This window comes from Babylonia areolata, chromosome 5 (assembly GCF_041734735.1).
Source record: "Babylonia areolata isolate BAREFJ2019XMU chromosome 5, ASM4173473v1, whole genome shotgun sequence".
Classification (NCBI taxonomy): domain Eukaryota; kingdom Metazoa; phylum Mollusca; class Gastropoda; order Neogastropoda; family Buccinidae; genus Babylonia; species Babylonia areolata.
In genome coordinates, this window is record NC_134880.1 from 57402067 (window position 1) to 57422778 (window position 20712).

At 42.3% G+C, this 20712-nt stretch overlaps 1 protein-coding gene across 15 annotated transcripts in view; it reads left to right on the plus strand.

Moving 5' to 3' along the window:
- The window catches only part of LOC143282204 (leucine-rich repeat serine/threonine-protein kinase 1-like), a 132741-nt gene that overhangs the window by 82228 nt on the left and 29801 nt on the right, over positions 1–20712 (plus strand). For all 15 annotated transcript variants that reach the window (XR_013055224.1, XR_013055223.1, XR_013055226.1 and 12 more), the window contains 5 exons: positions 2548–2721; positions 4602–4837; positions 8741–8913; positions 16547–16672; positions 20082–20336. Coding sequence is in view for 8 of the 15 variants with exons in the window: in XM_076587799.1 (XP_076443914.1) it covers positions 2548–2721; positions 4602–4837; positions 8741–8913; positions 16547–16672; positions 20082–20336 (964 nt within the window). In the remaining 7 variants the exon portion in view is untranslated. The remainder of the gene's footprint in view (positions 1–2547; positions 2722–4601; positions 4838–8740; positions 8914–16546; positions 16673–20081; positions 20337–20712) is intronic.

The window sequence follows — 20712 nt, forward strand, 5'->3', positions numbered from 1 at the left end:
TACTTATTTCACGTATTTAGTTTGTTAATGTTTTAAATGTCTCAGATTTACTTGAAGTACAAAATAAGGATCATTGTATTCTCTGAACCATTGACTTGTGTTTGTTTTTTGAGTGGTTCTTTTGTTTTTGAGTTTATAGGAGTAGATGATAATTCTGTACCTGCAGTATGTTTCTTTGTGTTTGTTTAGGTGTATCTATATATTATGTGATTTATTAATTTGAGGGTGTTCTACAATGCTGGTATGTGCATATAATGATATATATAGTTTTCTTGTCTTTGTGATTTTTTTGTTGTTGTTTTGTTTTGGGTTGTTTTGTTTTTGTTGTTGTTTTTTTGTTTTTTTGTGCATTTGATGTTATTGTTATTGTGCAGTAGAACTTCACCCTCTGAACTCTTCCATCACCACGTTTCTATATGAAAAACGTCCCCAGCACCAGAACTCTTCCATCACCACGTTTCTATATGAAAAACGTCCCCAGCACCAGAACTCTTCCATCACCACGTTTCTATATGAAAAACGTCCCCAGCACCAGAATTCTTCCATCACCACGTTTCTATATGAAAAACGTCCCCAGCACCAGATTAATGGATTGATTGATATGGATACTTATATAGCACCTATCCTCGGTCGGAGACAAAGCACTTGACAAACACGGGGTCAGTTACACAACAGGCTGCCTACCTGAGTAGAGCCGACTGACGGCTGCCTTTGGGCGTTCATCATTCGTTTCCTGTGTCATTCAATCAGAGTTCACACATGCACACATACATGACAGTTGTTGTTGTTGTTGTTTTTTATTTACCCCGCCATGTAGGCAGCCATACTCTGTTTTTGGGGGGTGTGCATGCTGGGTATATTCTTGTTTCCATAACCCACCGAACGCTGACATGGATTACAGGATCTTTAACATGCGTATCTGATCTACTGCGTACGTATACACACGGAGGGGGTTCAGGCACTGGCAGGTCTGCACATATGTCGACCTGGGAGATAGGAAAATCTCCACCCATTACCCACCAGATGCCACCGAGATTCGAACCCGGGACCCTCAGATTGAAAGTCCAACACTTTAACCATTTGGCTATGATATTTTAGACACAACTTTCTCAGTCACAGTTCATGTCAAAACATCACTTAACATTTTAGTCAAGGGAGAAAGGTTTGTGAATTTCCTATTGCACAGGGAGGTTTGCTGCAGCAGTAAAGCTTTTTGACAATGCAAAGGTCTGTTTAACATACACCCCCCCCCCCCTCCCCCCCACGCCCCCGATGCAGCAAAAGAGTTAACTTACACACAAACTTACTCAGCTTCAGCCCAGTCAGCCCCACTGGGGAGTTTTTACAGCTTCGGCAGGTTTCCATGCAATATTGACAGAAAACATATTATTGTTTTTCCTCCAGATTATGTGCAGACACATCCAGAAATACTGTAGCAGTTAGCTCCCTTTCTTTGTGGTTCATGCATGTGTTTCAGAAACCTGTGGTGCAGGGCTCATGAGCGAAATCATTTTACACATTATTTTGATGTTTTTGCATGTCGAAGAATGAGTTTCTGTACCTTGACATATCTGTGTACAATGAACAAACAGTAAAGAGTGGTAACTCTTTCCATTCACAAGGTATACAACTTCAGGTCAGTGCTGCTTATGCTACTGATTCAGCTAGCACACAGGTGAATAAAAAGGTACATTGGAACAAACCCAGACACTTTCTTTAAAAAAAGGGAAGCTCCGGACTTGTCCTTATAATTATCAGTCATTTGATATGTGCACGTGCACACAGTAGTAATGACAGAAGAAGTGTGCAAACACAAGTGGGAGAGTTACCACTCTTTACAAGTTGTTAATCAGTCGTTTCCCCTGGCCTCACTGTTTATTCCTATCTGTGTATGGACAAAAAAAACCCAGCCATGGGTCTTGAAATTGACACAGGTTTTTGTGACGTGTTGTAGTTTCTTCTTCTTCATCGTCGTTCGTGGGCTGCAACTCCCACATTTACTTGCTTGTACACAGTTGGGCTTTTACATGTATAACCATTTTTACCCTGCCATGTAGGCAGCCATACTCCATTTTCAGGGGTGTGCATACTGGGTATATTATTGTTTCCATAACCCACAGAACACAGACATGGGTTACTGGATCTTTAATGTGCATATTTGATCTTCTGCTGGCATATACACACAAAGGGGGTTCAGGCACAAGCAGGTCTGCAACATATGTTGACCTGGGAGATCAGGAAAAATCTCCACCATTTACCCAACCAGGCGCCGTTACCAAGATTGGAACCAGGACCCTCACATTGAAAGTCCAACGTTTTATTGGAAAAATCTCCACCCTTTCCCCACCAGGCGCCATTACCAAGATTCAAACCCGGGACCCTCAGATTGAAATTCCAACGTTTTAACCACTCGGCTATTTCGCCCATGTTTTCACATGTCAAACAATGGGTTTCTGTACCTGGACATACCTGTGTTTGGACAAAAAAAACAACAAAAACTCAGTCTTGAGTCTTGAGACTGACACAGGTTTTTGTGGCATGTTGCAGTTTGCTCTTGCCGTGCCTGTTGCCCAAGACCGCCCCAGGCCTGGAGCTGCCGGCCTCCAGCCAGGGACAAAAGTTCCTGCGCTTCTATGCCATGCCCCACGTGCCCTGCCGGCTGTGGTCACGCTTGATTCTGGGCTTCCTCATGTCCATGGACCGCTTTTCACAGTCCTATTGGTGAGCTGGTGGTTTGTTTCACTTTCCGTTTCTCAAGGAAGCATCACTGCATTATTGGACAAACGCTACACCACATCTACTAGGCAGAGGCCTGACCAGCAGCTTGATCCAGTGTATTAGTCAGGGGCCTTGAGTGTATCCATATACATATTTGTGTACGTACCTATCAGAGTGGATTTCTTCCACAGAATTTTGCCAAAGGACAACATTTATCTTGCCGTGGGTTCATTTTCAGTGCGCCCAGTGCGTGCTGCACATGGGACCTTGGTTTATCACCTCACCTCTTCCGAATGGCTGGACACTCAGTTTGATTTTCCAGTCAAACTTGGGACCAAGGGCAAGACCAGGATTTGAACCAGATCCTCAGGGATGCTAGATTTGCAGACTAGCATCTTAACTGTTCTGCCGCCTTTCTTCCTCTGAGCTTGTAGGTTTTATGTGCACATGTGTTGTCTAAGTGCTAGGTTGTAGGTTTTATGTGCACATGTGTTGTATCAGTGCTAGCTTGTAGGTTTTATGTGCACATGTGTTGTCTAAGTGCTAGCTTGTAGGTTTTATGTGCACATGTGTTGTATCAGTGCTAGGTTGTAGGTTTTATGTGCACATGTGTTGTATCAGTGCTAGCTTGTAGGTTTTATGTGCACATGTGTTGTATCAGTGCTAGCTTGTAGGTTTTATGTGCACATGTGTTGTATCAGTGCTAGCTTGTAGGTTTTATGTGCACATGTGTTGTATAAGTGCTAGGTTGTAGGTTTTATGTGCACATGTGTCGTATAAGTGCTAGGTTGTAGGTTTTATGTGCACATGTGTGGTATCAGTGCTAGCTTGTAGGTTTTATGTGCACATGTGTTGTATCAGTGCTAGGTTGTAGGTTTTATGTGCACATGTGTTGTATAAGTCCTAGGTTGTAGGTTTTATGTGCACATGTGTCGTATAAGTGCTAGGTTGTAGGTTTTATGTGCACATGTGTTGTATCAGTGCTAGGTTGTAGGTTTTATGTGCACATGTGTTGTATAAGTGCTAGGTTGTAGGTTTTATGTGCACATGTGTTGTATCAGTGCTAGGTTGTAGGTTTTATGTGCACATGTGTTGTATAAGTGCTAGGTTGTAGGTTTTATGTGCACATGTGTTGTATAAGTGCTAGGTTGTAGGTTTTATGTGCACATGTGTTGTATAAGTGCTAGGTTGTAGGTTTTATGTGCACATGTGTTGTATAAGTGCTAGGTTGTAGTCCTCACTTTTATATCTTTCCATTTCAAGTGATATTGGATGATCCCCCCCGACCCCCAAAAAACACTTTTTAGAGGTGGGAGTGGGGTGGAATAAGGGAATAGGGGATGGGAAGGGTGGTTAGGGAATAGCTGCATATATACCTTCACGTGTGTGTGTGTGTGTGTATGTGTGTGGTGGGTGGGTGGGTGTGGGTGTGTCTGGGATATACAGAGAGAGATTGGAATGAAAGAAAAAAAAAAGAATGGAACACTACCAAATGTTGTTTATCATTATTTTTTTTCTAATTCATGTCATTTACATCCAGGTGTAAAGAAATCAACACCTCAAAAGCCACACACACACACACACGCACACATTTCAGTTCACACACACTCACAGAACACTTATGCATACATTGCTCACACAAGCACACACATTGAACGCTTCCGTAACTTAACTCAGCAAAGAATGTTTAATGCATATATGTGAAGAACCTATTTCTAACAAACATATGATATCTGAACTTAAAGGAGAGGATTTGTCCCACCTTCCTGTATGCCAAACCCTAGACACAGTGGATATACCCCGACAGGTTATGGGACCTTTAAACAGTCCTTTTTTTAAAAATTCTTTTAATCAAACCAAACATATCCACACTTGGTTCAAAGGCAAGGCGTGGAGATAAAGAAGCCGCAGCTGACGTACTGGCAAGAAGGCCTGACAATTAAGTACTGTAGAGGATCCATCGTCATCAAGTCGGCCGTCTTCCTGCCTTCAGAGGATTCCGCCAGACGGCCTGGCATCCTGGTCTCCATCTTGACAGACTCCCCGACGCTCAGCGACACTGCCGTCACAGGTTTCGTTACGGACGAAATCGATTCAGCTCTTCAGACAATATTTCCTCGTGAGTTACTTCTTTGTGATGGGGTTTCTATCAGTCAGCAGTTGTCGCAGATCAACAATACACTTCCTCACTTAACACTTGACAAGTGATTGTCTTTGAGATGAGATTAATGAATGAATGGGGCATCTTGCATGCATCCAAAACTGTTTTCATTGAAATGAATTTATAGTGTTGAAAGAGATGTTTTTCGTATCCTGTAAATTCATTAGTTCAACTGAAAATGGTAGTTTTGTTCAACATTCACATTTGCCTTGGTTGAATTTGCATTCCAGGTAGTTTATTGGTTAACTCTGCATTCCGTACATTTCTTTGTTGTTCTCAAGTGGTATTTTCTAAGAACACAATATCTGCTTTCCTCATTAGATTTAGGTAGCACCATCCCATGGCTAGAATATGGGCATGCATGGGGAGCCGCAGGACCTGGGTATGAAATCACTGATCCACACATTGACTTACACACAAGTAAACCTTTAACTTTTTTTATATCTCTTTATATCAGTGCGAGACGGAGTATCTGCACATAGGAAGAATGTAACAAACACTGCTGAATCAATGATGGAAAGAAATACAGAACATGTTTTGAAACTTATACAGTACAGGGTAGGTGAACACAGTGTGTGTTTCGGTCATTAACCTTTCAAAGCATTAACTTACACAGTACAGGGTAGGTGAACACAGTATGTGTTTCGGTCATTAACCTTTCAAAGCATTAACTTACACAGTACAGGGTAGGTGAACACAGTATGTGTTTCGGTCATTAACCTTTCAAAGCATTAACTTACACAGTACAGGGTAGGTGAACACAGTATGTGTTTCGGTCATTAACCTTTCAAAGCATTAACTTACACAGTACAGGGTAGGTGAACACAGTATGTGTTTCGGTCATTAACCTTTCAAAGCATTAACTTACACAGTACAGGGTAGGTTAACACAGTGTGTGTTTCGGTCATTAACCTTTCAAAGCATTAACTTACACAGTACAGGGTTGGTGAACACAGTATGTGTTTCGGTCATTAACCTTTCAAAGCATTAACTTACACAGTACAGGGTTGGTGAACACAGTGTGTGTTTCGGTCATTAACCTTTCAAAGCATTAACTTACACAGTACAGGGTAGGTGAACACAGTATGTGTTTCGGTCATTAACCTTTCAAAGCATTAACTTACACAGTACAGGGTAGGTGAACACAGTATGTGTTTCGGTCATTAACCTTTCAAAGCATTAACTTACACAGTACAGGGTAGGTGAACACAGTATGTGTTTCGGTCATTAACCTTTCAAAGCATTAACTTACACAGTACAGGGTAGGTGAACACAGTATGTGTTTCGGTCATTAACCTTTCAAAGCATTAACTTACACAGTACAGGGTTGGTGAACACAGTATGTGTTTCGGTCATTAACTTTTCAAAGCATTTAAATGTTGTTGTTGTTTTTATCACAGTGGACATTTTGTTTTTCTTTTAGATGTTTGTTTTTGTTGTGTGAAAACAAGTGTGTGTTTTGCTGCTTTCTTGTATGTTGTAAACCAATATCTGTTTTTTTTTTCACCTTTCATATATCCCTTATATAGACTTTGTTAATCCCTTGAATACCAAACCATTTTGAAAAGTGATCACATGACTTTAAAAGTACAATTACTACTTTTTGTGTTCTCCTAATGTATGTTGCTGAACAAGTCTGAAAACAAATATGTTTGTGGCTTTCTTGTATAGTGTAAACTAATATCTGTAAGCCAGTTTCTCAGACTTTTGGTCTGAGTCACAGACCAGTGTTAAATTTGATTTACAGGCTATTGTCCAATTCATTACGGATTAAACATATGCCCTAATATCAAGTGAATTTCTATCTGCGATATGACAGGTAAACATACAATTTTTTTTTACTGTGAATTGATGACGCCTTACTGCACGAAAGTGTGTCATCATCACAAGTCACTATGAACATTGATGTTTTAGAAACTTTTTAACATTCAGTATCAGTTGTTTCTCTTGTTAACAACTTCTCTTTTACGAAGTCTATTAAGTGATTTTGTTTTAACTGTACTGATATGTTTGTTTTTCAAAATGAATATTCATTGTTTGATTCCACCCACTTCTACCTGGCTTCCCACAACTCAAAATATATATGAATAAAGTGATGGACTGCTGTGTTTCCAGACTACCAAGAGAACACCAATATGTATGAATGAAGTGATGGAATGCTGTGTTTCCAGACTACCAAGAGAACACCAATATGTATGAATGAAGTGATGGAATGCTGTGTTTCCAGACTACCCAGAGAACACCAACCTGTTTGGAATATATATGAATAAAGTGATGGAATGCTGTGTTTCCAGACTATCCAGAGAACACCAACCTGTTTGGAATATATATGAATAAAGTGATGGAATGCTGTGTTTCCAGACTACCAAGAGAACACCAATATGTATGAATGAAGTGATGGAATGCTGTGTTTCCAGACTACCAAGAGAACACCAATATGTATGAATGAAGTGATGGAATGCTGTGTTTCCAGACTACCAAGAGAACACCAATATGTATGAATGAAGTGATGGAATGCTGTGTTTCCAGACTACCCAGAGAACACCAACCTGTTTGGAATATGTATGAATGAAGTGATGGACTGCTGTGTTTCCAGACTACCCAGAGAACACCAATATGTATGAATAAAGTGATGGAATGCTGTGTTTCCAGACTACCAAGAGAACACCAATATGTATGAATGAAGTGATGGAATGCTGTGTTTCCAGACTACCAAGAGAACACCAATATGTATGAATGAAGTGATGGAATGCTGTGTTTCCAGACTACCAAGAGAACACCAATATGTATGAATGAAGTGATGGAATGCTGTGTTTCCAGACTACCAAGAGAACACCAATATATATGAATGAAGTGATGGCATGCTGTGTTTCCAGACTACCAAGAGAACACCAATATGTATGAATGAAGTGATGGAATGCTGTGTTTCCAGACTACCAAGAGAACACCAATATGTATGAATGAAGTGATGGAATGCTGTGTTTCCAGACTACCAAGAGAACACCAATATGTATGAATGGAGTGATGGAATGCTGTGTTTCCAGACTACCAAGAGAACACCAACCTGTTTGGAATATATATGAATGAAGTGATGGAATGCTGTGTTTCCAGACTACCAAGAGAACACCAATATGTATGAATGAAGTGATGGAATGCTGTGTTTCCAGACTACCAAGAGAACACCAATATGTATGAATGAAGTGATGGAATGCTGTGTTTCCAGACTACCAAGAGAACACCAACCTGTTTGGAATATGTATGAATGAAGTGATGGACTGCTGTGTTTCCAGACTACCCAGAGAACACCAATATGTATGAATAAAGTGATGGAATGCTGTGTTTCCAGACTACCAAGAGAACACCAATATGTATGAATGAAGTGATGGAATGCTGTGTTTCCAGACTACCAAGAGAACACCAATATGTATGAATGAAGTGATGGAATGCTGTGTTTCCAGACTACCAAGAGAACACCAATATGTATGAATGAAGTGATGGAATGCTGTGTTTCCAGACTACCCAGAGAACACCAATATATATCAATGAAGTGATGGCATGCTGTGTTTCCAGACTACCAAGAGCACACCAATATGTATGAATGAAGTGATGGAATGCTGTGTTTCCAGACTACCCAGAGAACACCAACCTGTTTGGAATATATATCAATGAAGTGATGGAATGCTGTGTTTCCAGACTACCAAGAGAACACCAATATGTATGAATGAAGTGATGGAATGCTGTGTTTCCAGACTACCAAGAGAACACCAATATGTATGAATGAAGTGATGGAATGCTGTGTTTCCAGACTACCAAGAGAACACCAATATGTATGAATGAAGTGATGGAATGCTGTGTTTCCAGACTACCAAGAGAACACCAACCTGTTTGGCGCCTATGCCCTGTGTCCTGTCTGTTTTCACGACCTTGACCCCAGCACGGACATTGTGCGCGGCAGCCATCTGCACTTCGCCCTGCCAGACTGTGCGGGAGATCTGCTGTGTGACGACTACGCTTTGTGCGGTCGTGGGAACAGGGTGTGTGTGTAGGGGTGGAGGGGGTGGTGGGGGTCTTCTTGACACTCTGCCAGTCTCCTGTCTGTCTGTCTGTCTGTCTCTCAGTCTCTGCTTTTCTTAGATCCTTGTCTATCTGTCTGTCTGTCTGTCTCTCTCACTCTCTCTCTCTCTCTCCATGTCGTTCTGTATCTCTATATATGTTTCTTTCCCTCCCTCCCTCTCCCTCTTTTTCTCTCTGTTCTCTTTCTCTCTCTCTCTCTCTCTCTCTCTTTGTCTTTGTCTCTCTCTCTCTCTCTCTCTCTCTCTCTCTGTTCTCTCTCTCTCTCTCTCTCTCTCTCTCTGTGTCATGAATACATACACCCAACACACAAACACACACACATACATACATATATTTACATACACATATACATGTGATAAACCTATGTCCTGTGTGCAGCATGCACTTAGTGCACCTGAAAAAGAACTTACAGAAACGAGGGGATTGTCTCTGGCAAAAGTTTTGAAGAAAAGTCCTATTTTATGGTGTAATGAATACACTCACAGACAAGAAGAAGAAAGAAAAAAAAGAAAAAGAAAAAAAAAAGAAAGGTGGCATTAAACTGTGGTGAGGTGCTCTCCCCTGAAGAGAGGAGCCTGAATTTCACACTGAGAAATCTGTCGAGAGAACAATACAATACAATACAATACAATACAATACAATACAATACAATAAAATGCAACACAGTATCAGTATCAGTAGCTCAAGGAGGCATCACTGCATTCAGACAAATCTATATGCTTTACACCACATCTGCCAAGCAGATGCCTGACCAGCAGCGTAACCCAACGCGCTTAGTCAGCCTTGAGAAAAGGCAATACAATACAGTGAAATAACATTGACACAGCTCCGTGTTGGCTGCTGACTATAGGACTTTGGCAGGGAGGGGCCTGAAGATGATGATGTTGTATGGTGGGGGAGGGAGGTTGGGATGAAGCTGTGTGTGGTGATACCATTGAAACAGTATGGGCAATGCTAGCAAAAGATATACAAAAAAAGAAAAAAAAAGATTGAAAGCACTGGAATCGTCGTGAGTTTGGCTGTAAGTTGAGGTATACAGACTGAGAAGCAGCAAGAGAGTGGTGATATCAATGAAGAGGTACAGAAGATAAGTCAGCAACGACGACAACAAAAAGTGCCCAATCTCTTTTTTTTTTCTTTATTTAAAAAAAAAATGTTTTTGTGACAATCCATTTTCTCCTTCCCACCACTTCCCTCCTTTTGATATTCTGTCATTCGTCATGTGGGAATGAAGACTATCTGATTTTTTTGTGACAATCCATTTTCTCCTTCCCACCACTTCCCTCCTTTTGATATTCTGTCATTCGTCATGTGGGAATGAAGACTATCTGATTTTTTTGTGACAATCCATTTTCTCCTTCCCACCACTTCCCTCCTTTTGATATTCTGTCATTCGTCATGTGGGAATGAAGACTATCTGATTTTTTTGTGACAATCCATTTTCTCCTTCCCACCACTTCCCTCCTTTTGATATTCTGTCATTCGTTTTTTTCTTACTTTTCGTTTTTGTGTATAAACCGTGCTACAGTGTACAAAACTTCTGGCTGCAGAGACATCTCGTCAGATATTTAGAGTGTGTATGCATGTGTACTATGGCAGGACTGTACATGATATTCTTTTGTTATCATGTCATATTTACTTTATGTGTGTTACAATGTTTTTGAAAATAAAAGTTATGAAAAACTGAAGTCCCTTTTTACCACATGCACTGACTTGGCACTCCAGAAAAGAACCCACGGCAACACAAGTGTTGTAGCTTGGCAAAATTCTGTAGCAGAAATCCACTGTCTGACAGGTATTCAAACGTGTAATATATATATATATATATCATGGCAAAAATTCTGTAGAAAAATCCACTTTGATAGGAGAAACAAATAAAACTGCACGCATAAAAAATACCCAAAAAATGGGTGGCGCTGTAGTGTAGTGACGTGCTCTCCCGGGGGAGAGCAGCCCGAATTTCACACAGAGATATATATATATATATATATATATATATATATATACATGCACTCAAGACCTGACAAGGTGCGTTCGGCCTTGCTGCTGATCGGGACTCTGCCCAGCTAGATATATATGATGTAGCGTGTGTGGGTTTGTGATGCCTTCTTCAGAAACTGAAATAATGGATTCTCCCGTCGTGTTTGATGGGTGATGAGGCAGGCAGATCATCTGCTGATGTGGGTCATCTGATGTGGGTCATCATATGGGAATGAAGACTGTCTGATGTGGGTCATCATATGGGAATGAAGACTATCTGATGTGGGTCCTCATATGGGAATGAAGACTGTCTGATGTGGGTCGTCATGTGGGAATGAAGACTGTCTGATGTGGGTCGTCATGTGGGAATGAAGACTGTCTGATGTGGGTCGTCATTTGGGAATGAAGACTATCTGATGTGGGTCGTCATGTGGAAATGAAGACTAGTCATCTGATGTGGGTCATAATGTGGGAATGAAGACTATCTGATGAGGGTCCTCATTTGGGAATGAAGACTATCTGATGTGGGTCGTCATGTGGGAATGAAGACTATCTAATGTGGGTCGTCATGTGGGAATGAAGATTGATGTGGGTCCTCATTTGGGAATGAAGACTATCTGATGTGGGTCCTCATGTGGGAGTGAAGACTATCTGATGTGGGTCCTCATTTGGGAATGAAGATTATCTCATGTGGGTCGTCATGTGGGAATGAAGACTATCTCATGTGGGTCGTCATGTGGGAATGAAGACTATCTGATGTGAGTCCTTATTTGGGAATGAAGACTGTCTGATGTGGGTCGTCATGTGGGAATGAAGACTATCTGATGTGGGTCCTCATGCGGGAATGAAGACTATCTGATGTGGGTCCTCATTTGGGAATGAAGACTATCTGATGTGGGTCCTCATGTGGGAATGAAGACTATCTGATGTGGGTCGTCATGTGGGAATGCGGGAATGAAGACTATCTGATGTGGGTCGTCATGTGAGAATGAAGACTATCTGATGTGTGTCCTCATTTGGGAATGAAGACTATCTGATGTGGGTCGTCATTTGGGAATGAAGACTATCTGATGTGGGTCATCATGTGGGAATGAAGACTATCTGATGTGGGTCGTCATGTGGGAATTTAAGACTAGTCATCTGATGTGGGTCGTCATGTGGGAATGAAGACTGATGTGGGTCGTCATGTGGGAATGAAGACTATCTGATGTGGGTCGTCATGTGGGAATGAAGACTATCTGATGTGGGTCGTCATGTGGGAATGAAGACTGTCTGATGTGGGTCGTCATGTGAGAATGAAGACTATCTGATGTGGGTCATCATGTGGGAATGAAGACCATCTGATGTGGGTCCTCATTTGGGAATGAAGACTATCTGATGTGGGTCGTCATGTGGGAATGAAGACTATCTGATGTGGGTCGTCATGTGGGAATGAAGACTATCTGATGTTGGTCCTCATTTGGGAATGAAGACTATCTGATGTGGGTCGTCATGTGGGAATGAAGACTATCTGATGTGGGTCGTCATGTGAGAATGAAGACTATCTGATGTGGGTCGTCATGTGGGAATGAAGACTGTCTGATGTGGGTCGTCATTTGGGAATGAAGACTATCTGATGTGGGTCGTCATGTGGGAATGATGACTATCTGATGTGGGTCGTCATGTGAGAATGAAGACTATCTGATGTGGGTCGTCATTTGGGAATGAAGACTATCTGATGTGGGTCGTCATGTGGGAATGATGACTATCTGATGTGGGTCCTCATTTGGGAATGAAGACTATCTGATGTGGGTCCTCATGTGGGAATGAAGACTATCTGATGTGGGTCGTCATGTGGGAATGCGGGAATGAAGACTATCTGATGTGGGTCGTCATGTGAGAATGAAGACTATCTGATGTGCGTCCTCATTTGGGAATGAAGACTATCTGATGTGGGTCGTCATGTGGGAATGAAGACTATCTGATGTGGGTCGTCATGTGGGAATGAAGACTATCTGATGTGGGTCGTCATGTGGGAATTTAAGACTAGTCATCTGATGTGGGTCGTCATGTGGGAATGAAGACTGATGTGGGTCGTCATGTGGGAATGAAGACTATCTGATGTGGGTCGTCATGTGGGAATGAAGACTATCTGATGTGGGTCGTCATGTGGGAATGAAGACTATCTGATGTGGGTCGTCATGTGGAATGAAGACTATCTGATGTGGGTCGTCATTTGGGAATGAAGACTATCTGATGTGGGTCCTCATGTGGAATGAAGACTATCTGATGTGGGTCGTCATTTGGGAATGAAGACTGACTGATGTGGGTTGTCATGTGGGAATGAAGACTAGTCATCTGATGTGGGTCATCATGTGGGAATGAAGACTATCTGATGTGGGTCGTCATGTGGGAATGAAGACTATCTGATGTGGGTCGTCATGTGAGAATGAAGACTATCTGATGTGGGTCCTCATGTGAGAATGAAGACTATGTGATGTGGGTCGTCATTTGGGAATGAAGACTATCTGATGTGGGTCGTCATGTGGGAATGATGACTATCTGATGTGGGTCCTCATTTGGGAATGAAGACTATCTGATGTGGGTCCTCATGTGGGAATGAAGACTATCTGATGTGGGTCGTCATGTGGGAATGCGGGAATGAAGACTATCTGATGTGGGTCGTCATGTGAGAATGAAGACTATCTGATGTGCGTCCTCATTTGGGAATGAAGACTATCTGATGTGGGTCGTCATGTGGGAATGAAGACTATCTGATGTGGGTCGTCATGTGGGAATTTAAGACTAGTCATCTGATGTGGGTCGTCATGTGGGAATGAAGACTGATGTGGGTCGTCATGTGGGAATGAAGACTATCTGATGTGGGTCGTCATGTGGGAATGAAGACTATCTGATGTGGGTCGTCATGTGAGAATGAAGACTATCTGATGTGGGTCGTCATGTGGGAATGAAGACCATCTGATGTGGGTCCTCATGTGGGAATGAAGACTATCTGATGTGGGTCGTCATGTGGGAATGAAGACCATCTGATGTGGGTCCTCATGTGGGAATGAAGACTATCTGATGTGGGTCCTCATTTGGGAATGAAGACTGTCTGATGTGGGTCGTTATGTGGGAATGAAGACTATCTGATGTGGGTCCTCATGTGGGAATGAAGACCATCTGATGTGGGTCCTCATGTGGGAATGAAGACTATCTGATGTGGGTCATCATTTGGGAATGAAGGCTGTCTGATGTGGGTCATCATGTGGGAATGAAGACTATCTGATGTGGGTCGTCATGTGGGAATGAAGACTATCTGATGTGGGTCGTCATGTGGGAATGAAGACTATGCTCCAAATGCTCCAAATGTCTGTAGTGTTTTAACATACGGAGCCATGTGCTGGGGGGGAAACCTGACCAAACATGACAAAGACCGGTTGGAAAAAGTCATTAGGAAAGCGGGTTGGGTGGTGGGTATAAGACAAGACACCTTTAGTGACATGCACAATAGAAAACTGACTGACAGACTAATAACAATTTTGACCGACGTAAGACACCCACTACATGATGACATTAATAGCAGAAGGTCAGACATAAGTGGTAGGTTTAGAGTTCCACGCGCAAGAACATCTCGATACATTAATTCATTTATTCCTACAGCCATTCACGCACACAATCAAAACATCCAATACACTAAGTGAACCCTCCCACCCCCGAAGCCCACTCGCCACAGCAACACCTGAACTTCACCAGCAGATGAGTGCATGGGAGCAGACATTATGCGTGCATGTGGGACTGAGCGGGTGAGCACGGGCAAGCAAGCATTTCTGTGTGTGTGTGATCAGAAGTGATTTTTAAATATTTTCTTTATATTTAGTATATCGTCGGCTATTGGGAATTCTTATTTGACTAGTTTTAATCTCTTTTTATGTTGCGCATGATTTTATGCCAGTGTTTACAATGAGCCTGTGATTGCACAACTTAATTTCCATGTGGATTAATAAAGTGTTTTTGATTGATTGATTGATTGATTGATTGATTGATATCTGATGTGAGTCCTCATTTGGGAATGAAGATAATCTGATGTGGGTCCTCATTTGGGAATGAAGACTGTCTGATGTGGGTCATCATGTGGGAATGAAGACTATCTGATGTGGGTCCTCATTTGGGAATGAAGACTGTCTGATGTGGGTCGTCATGTGGGAATGAAGACTATCTGATGTGGGTCGTCATGTGGGAATGAAGACTGTCTGATGTGGGTCGTCATGTGGGAATGAAGACTATCTGATGTGGGTCATCATGTGGGAATGAAGACTGATGTGGGTCTTCATGTGGTAATGAAGACTATCTGATGTGGGTCGTCATGTGGGAATGAAGACTATCTGATGTGGGTCGTCATGTGGGAATGAAGACTGTCTGATGTGGGTCTTCATGTGGTAATGAAGACTGTCTGATGTGGGTCTTCATGTGGTAATGAAGACTATCTGATGTGGGTCGTCATGTGGGAATGAAGACTGTCTGATGTGGGTCTTCATGTGGGAATGAAGACTGTCTGATGTGGGTCTTCATGTGGTAATGAAGACTATCTGATGTGGGTCGTCATGTGGGAATGAAGACTATCTGATGTGGGTCGTCATGTGGGAATGAAGACTGTCTGATGTGGGTCTTCATGTGGTAATGAAGACTATCTGATGTGGGTCTTCATGTGGTAATGAAGACTATCTGATGTGGGTCCTCATTTGGGAATGAAGACTATCTGATGTGGGTCCTCATTTGGGAATGAAGACTATCTGATGTGGGTCCTCATTTGGGAATGAAGACTATCTGATGTGGGTCTTCATGTGGGAATGAAGACTGTCTGATGTGGGTCTTCATGTGGTAATGAAGACCAGTTCTTGAGGCACAAAGAGCTGGAAATAAAACACTGTTTAGACCACAACCACCACCGACAACAACAGCGAACAACAACAAAAAGAAAACAGAAGATGACGCGTGGTGCTGTGTGGTCCACGCAGGTGGCATTGGAGGACCTGATCCCGGAGTTCCTCATGGCGAAAATAGGTGACACATGACGGGCGCAATAGCCGAATCGTTAAAGCATTAGACTTTCAATCTGAGGGTCCCAGGTTCGAATCTCATTGACGGCGCCTGGTGGGTTAAGAGTGGAGATTTTTCCGATCTCCCAGGTCAACATATATGCAGACCTGCTAGTACCTGAACCCCCTTTGTGTGTATGCGCATGCAGAAGATCAAATATGCACGTTAAAGATCCTGTAATCCATGTCAATGTTCGGTGGGTTATGGAAACAATAACATACCCAGCATGCACACCCCCATAAACAGAGAATGGCTGCCTACATGGCAGGGTAAATAAACAAAATGGTCATACACGTAAAATGTTACATGTCTGTCTGAGTGTGTATGTGTGCATGCCTGAAATCTGATTGAATGACCCAGGAAACGAAATGATGAGCTCCCAGTGGCAGACATCAGTCGGCTGTACACAGGCAGGCAGCCTGTTGTGCAAATGACCCCGTGTTTATAAAGAGCTGAGAGCTTGGTCTCCGACTAAGGATAGGTCCTATATAAGTATCCAATCAATCAATCAGTGATGCTGTGTGGTCCTCGCAGGTGGCGTTGGAGGACCTGATTCCAGAGTTCCTCATGGGTGAGCTCCCCGAGAGGCTCCACTTCCACAGTGACGAAGTGCAGCTGAAGGAAAGGCTTGGCGGGGGAGCTGCAGGAACTGTGTACAAGGTGTGTGTGGGCTGGATGTGGGGGAGCTGCAGGAACTGTGTACAAGGTGTGTGTGGGCTGGATGTGGGGGAGCTGCAGGAACTGTGTACAAGGTGTGTGTGGGCTGGATGTGGGGGAGCTGCAGGAACTGTGTACAAGGTGTGTGTGGGCTGGATGTGGGGGAGCTGCAGGAACTGTGTACAAGGTGTGTAGGCTGGATGTGGGGGAGCTGCAGGAACTGTGTACAAGGTGTGTGTGGGCTGGATGTGGGGGAGCTGCAGGAACTGTGTACAAGGTGTGTGTGGGCTGGATGTGGGGGAGCTGCAGGAACTGTGTACAAGGTGTGTGTGGGCTGGATGTGGGGGAGCTGCAGGAACTGTGTACAAGGTGTGTGTGGGCTGGATGTGCTGATGTGTTTGCTTTCCACTAATGTTTTGTTCAACATATATATATAGAGAGAGAGAGAGAGGGTGTGTGTGTGTGTGAAGTAAGACTGAAATCAAATAATGCAGGTTATGGAGTTCCTTCTCTCTCTCTGTCTCTGTCTCTCTCTCTCTCTCTCTCTCTCTCTCTCTCTCTCTCTCTCTCTCTCTCTCTCTCTCTCTCTCTCTCTCTCTCTCAACTTAGACAAAACAAATGTAATGGTCTTTAGAATGGGTGGGCATCTCTCTAGATATGAAAAATGGTGTATGGAAATTTTGAAGTAAAGGTGACAAACTGTTATAAATATCTTGGGATGACATTCACTACAAAGTTAAGTCTAAATGCAGGGTGGGAAGAAATGTGTAGAAAAGGGAAAAAAGGTGTCATTGAAATCCTTAGATCACTAAAAAAGCTAAATTCAAACGAACCATCGGTCTTTTGGAAGTTATTTGATTCCCAGGTAGAACCCATTTTAACATATGCAGCAGAGATATGGGGGATGTACGATAATAGCCAAATGGAAAAAGTCCATACATTTGCCATTAAGCGTTTCTTAAATGTTCCATTACACTCCTCTAACAGAATGGTCTATGGTGAAACTGGCAGATACCCTTTGTATATCCGTACATATTTAAAAAGTATTAAATATTGGTTAAAACTGCTAAAATTACCTATGACAAGGTTATGTAGACAAGCTTATGAAATGTTATTGCAGCAGCACGAAAATGGGAAGTGTAACTGGGTATCTAATATAAAGAAACTACTTACTGTAAACAGGTTTGGTATTGTTTGGTTAAGTCAGGAAGTAGGGGATTATAATGCATTTATTTCAGAATTCAAGGATCGCCTGATATGTATATTCCAACAAAACTGGCACGGTCATATGGAAGAGAATGAAAAGTATACTTGGTTTCTTTCTTTTAATAGTAATTTACAGCCTGAAAAATATCTGTATATCATAACACATAAATGGCACAGAGATATGCTGGCCAGATTTCGTACAAGGACACTTGGATTGAATGCAAACAAAAAATGGTTCATATCAGGGACAGCAGAAACCAATACGTGCCCAGCATGCAAAACAAATTCTACCGAAGACGAATATCACTTTCTGTTTGCATGTGAAGCGTACGAACCCATTAGACAGAAATGTAACCTGTTTAAGGCGCCTGTTATCAGAAGGCAAAACGTAGTTGACGTGTTAATAGCTGATAATGACGAAGTAATTAGATCCTTGGCAAAATACATTGCTGAAGCGAGCAAAGCAAGAAAACTTTTGATTTCAGTTTGAAAACATTCTGCTTATGGTTCACACAGATTATCTATTTCTTCTTAATATGCTTGGTGGTTTACTTATTGGACAGTAAGGATTACACTACCTTTGATAAGGTGTCGGCCTGTTTTGTATGTACATAGATGGAGATTTGCATGCACGCTGAGAGACTGTTTCTGCATGTGTGGAGTAGTCTCTGAGACTTTTCTTTGTTTATGTTTAATGTCTGTTTTTCTTGGACATGAAATTGTGAACCCCATGTTATTATGGCATGTGTGCTAATGACATTAAACAGTTTCTCTCTCTCTCTCTCTCTCTCTCTCTCTCTCTGTATATATATATATATATATATATATATATATATATATATATATATAAAATAGACTGCTGACTGAAACGTGTTTGGATTCATCTTGAATCGATGGAAAGTGATAGACTGTGATGGATGGAAGAAAAAAATCAACAAAAACCAAAAATGTTGAGTTCCAAGTTTGCACAGCTTGAAAACTGATCAACAAGTGAGGGTTGTCTTTCCTCAGCAAGATATCCACTGAAGTCTGTCCACATGATGGCAGAAATAGATACTTTCCTGTCCACATGATGGCAGAAATAGATACTTTCCTGTCCACATGATGGCAGAAACAGATACTTTCCTGTCCACATGATGGCAGAAATAGATACTTTCCTGTCCACATGATGGCAGAAACAGATACTTTCCTGTCCACATGATGGCAGAAACAGATGCTTTCCTGTCCACATGATGGCAGAAATAGATACTTTCCTGTCCACATGATGGCAGAAATAGATACTTTCCTGTTCCATACTCTGCCTCCAGATCTCAATCAAAGAACAATCAAAAATGTAAATGGTCAGAATCACCTGGACAACTAAGTGTTTGGCTGTTTTTTCACTGTTTGTTTCTTCATACAGACACACTCTTCCACAGACAAAATAAGCCTGGCTGTTTTTTCACTGTTTGTTTCTTCATACAGACACACTCTTCCACAGACAAAACAAGCCTGGCTGTTTTTTCACTGTTTGTTTCTTCATACAGACACACTCTTCCACAGACAAAATAAGCCTTCATGCCCCACATGTTATTCCTGATACCTAACCACACCAAAACTGAAGACACCAAGGATGAATGGGTTTGCAGAAGATTGTCCGGCTCTAAAGCATTGTAGACTGAAGGACCTTTCAAACTTGAAGGGGCCAGTCAACACCAGCCATTCCAGTCCAAGATGCTATTCAGAATAAATAAATGAATAAGATGAAATAAAATTTAATGAAGAATAAAAGGCTACTCATCAGAGATGCCAACTGTTTCAATTTCGCCGTTTACTGTTACGCTCGAAGGCAGTTTGTTCTGATGTAATGCCAACGTCAAAATTGTTCAGACCAGATCATTTACGACTACATAGCATGGTCACAAGAGACTAGACAATGGAAAACAGACCTCATGCAACTATTGCAAACAGGCCCTGGTAGCAGTTACACCATGTTGCAGGTAGGCCCAAGTGTTTGTATGTATGCCTTGTGTAGGAAATGTACATTTGCTGATGTGGCTCAGAGTCCCAGTGTTCCTACCAAATTCAAAATGTCCCCACCAAATTCCTGACTGTTCCCATGAACACTTGACAGGGGTGGGTATCTCTGCTCATTGTCATATTTGTGAAAACGCATGTTCAGCTTTCAAAACCCACGAACATTTCACTGCGTTTTCTTCCCACACAGGGGATACTGCTTGGGGAGGCTGTAGCAGTCAAGGAGTTCTACAGGAACACGGACACCCCCCCAGCCCCGACAGAGGACGGCGCCCAGTCAGACAGCGGCACATCGACCATGTCCAGCACCGCGTCATCGGTGGCCAGCTCCGCGGACTCCGGGTCCTTCACCGGGGGGAGGTCGGCCCTGTACGGGAACTTCCAGGAGATGTCGAGCCAGGTCCTGCAGCGAAGGCAGGACCACCTGACGGGCAGGAATTTGAAGGTGGGTGTATTGTATTGTAGTTTACCCCCCGAAAACGGAGAATGGCTGCTTCATGGCGGGGTAAAAACGGTCATATATGTAAAGGAGCACTCGTGCACACATGTACGAGTGAACATGGGAGTTGCAGCCCACAAACGAGGAAGAAGGAGGAAGCAGTGTTGTATTTTATGGTATTGTATTTTATTGTATTCTGTTGTATGTTCTTGTGTGGTGTTGTATTGTATTGCGTGCTGGTGTATTCATGTGTTTTTAGTATGCATACGTCATTGTTTTTTTCATTGTAAACACCCAGGGCTTTTGCTTCATTGGATTAGGTTACCAAATGTCCTTTTATTAGTATTATTATTATTGTTATTGTATTGTATTACTCTTTTGA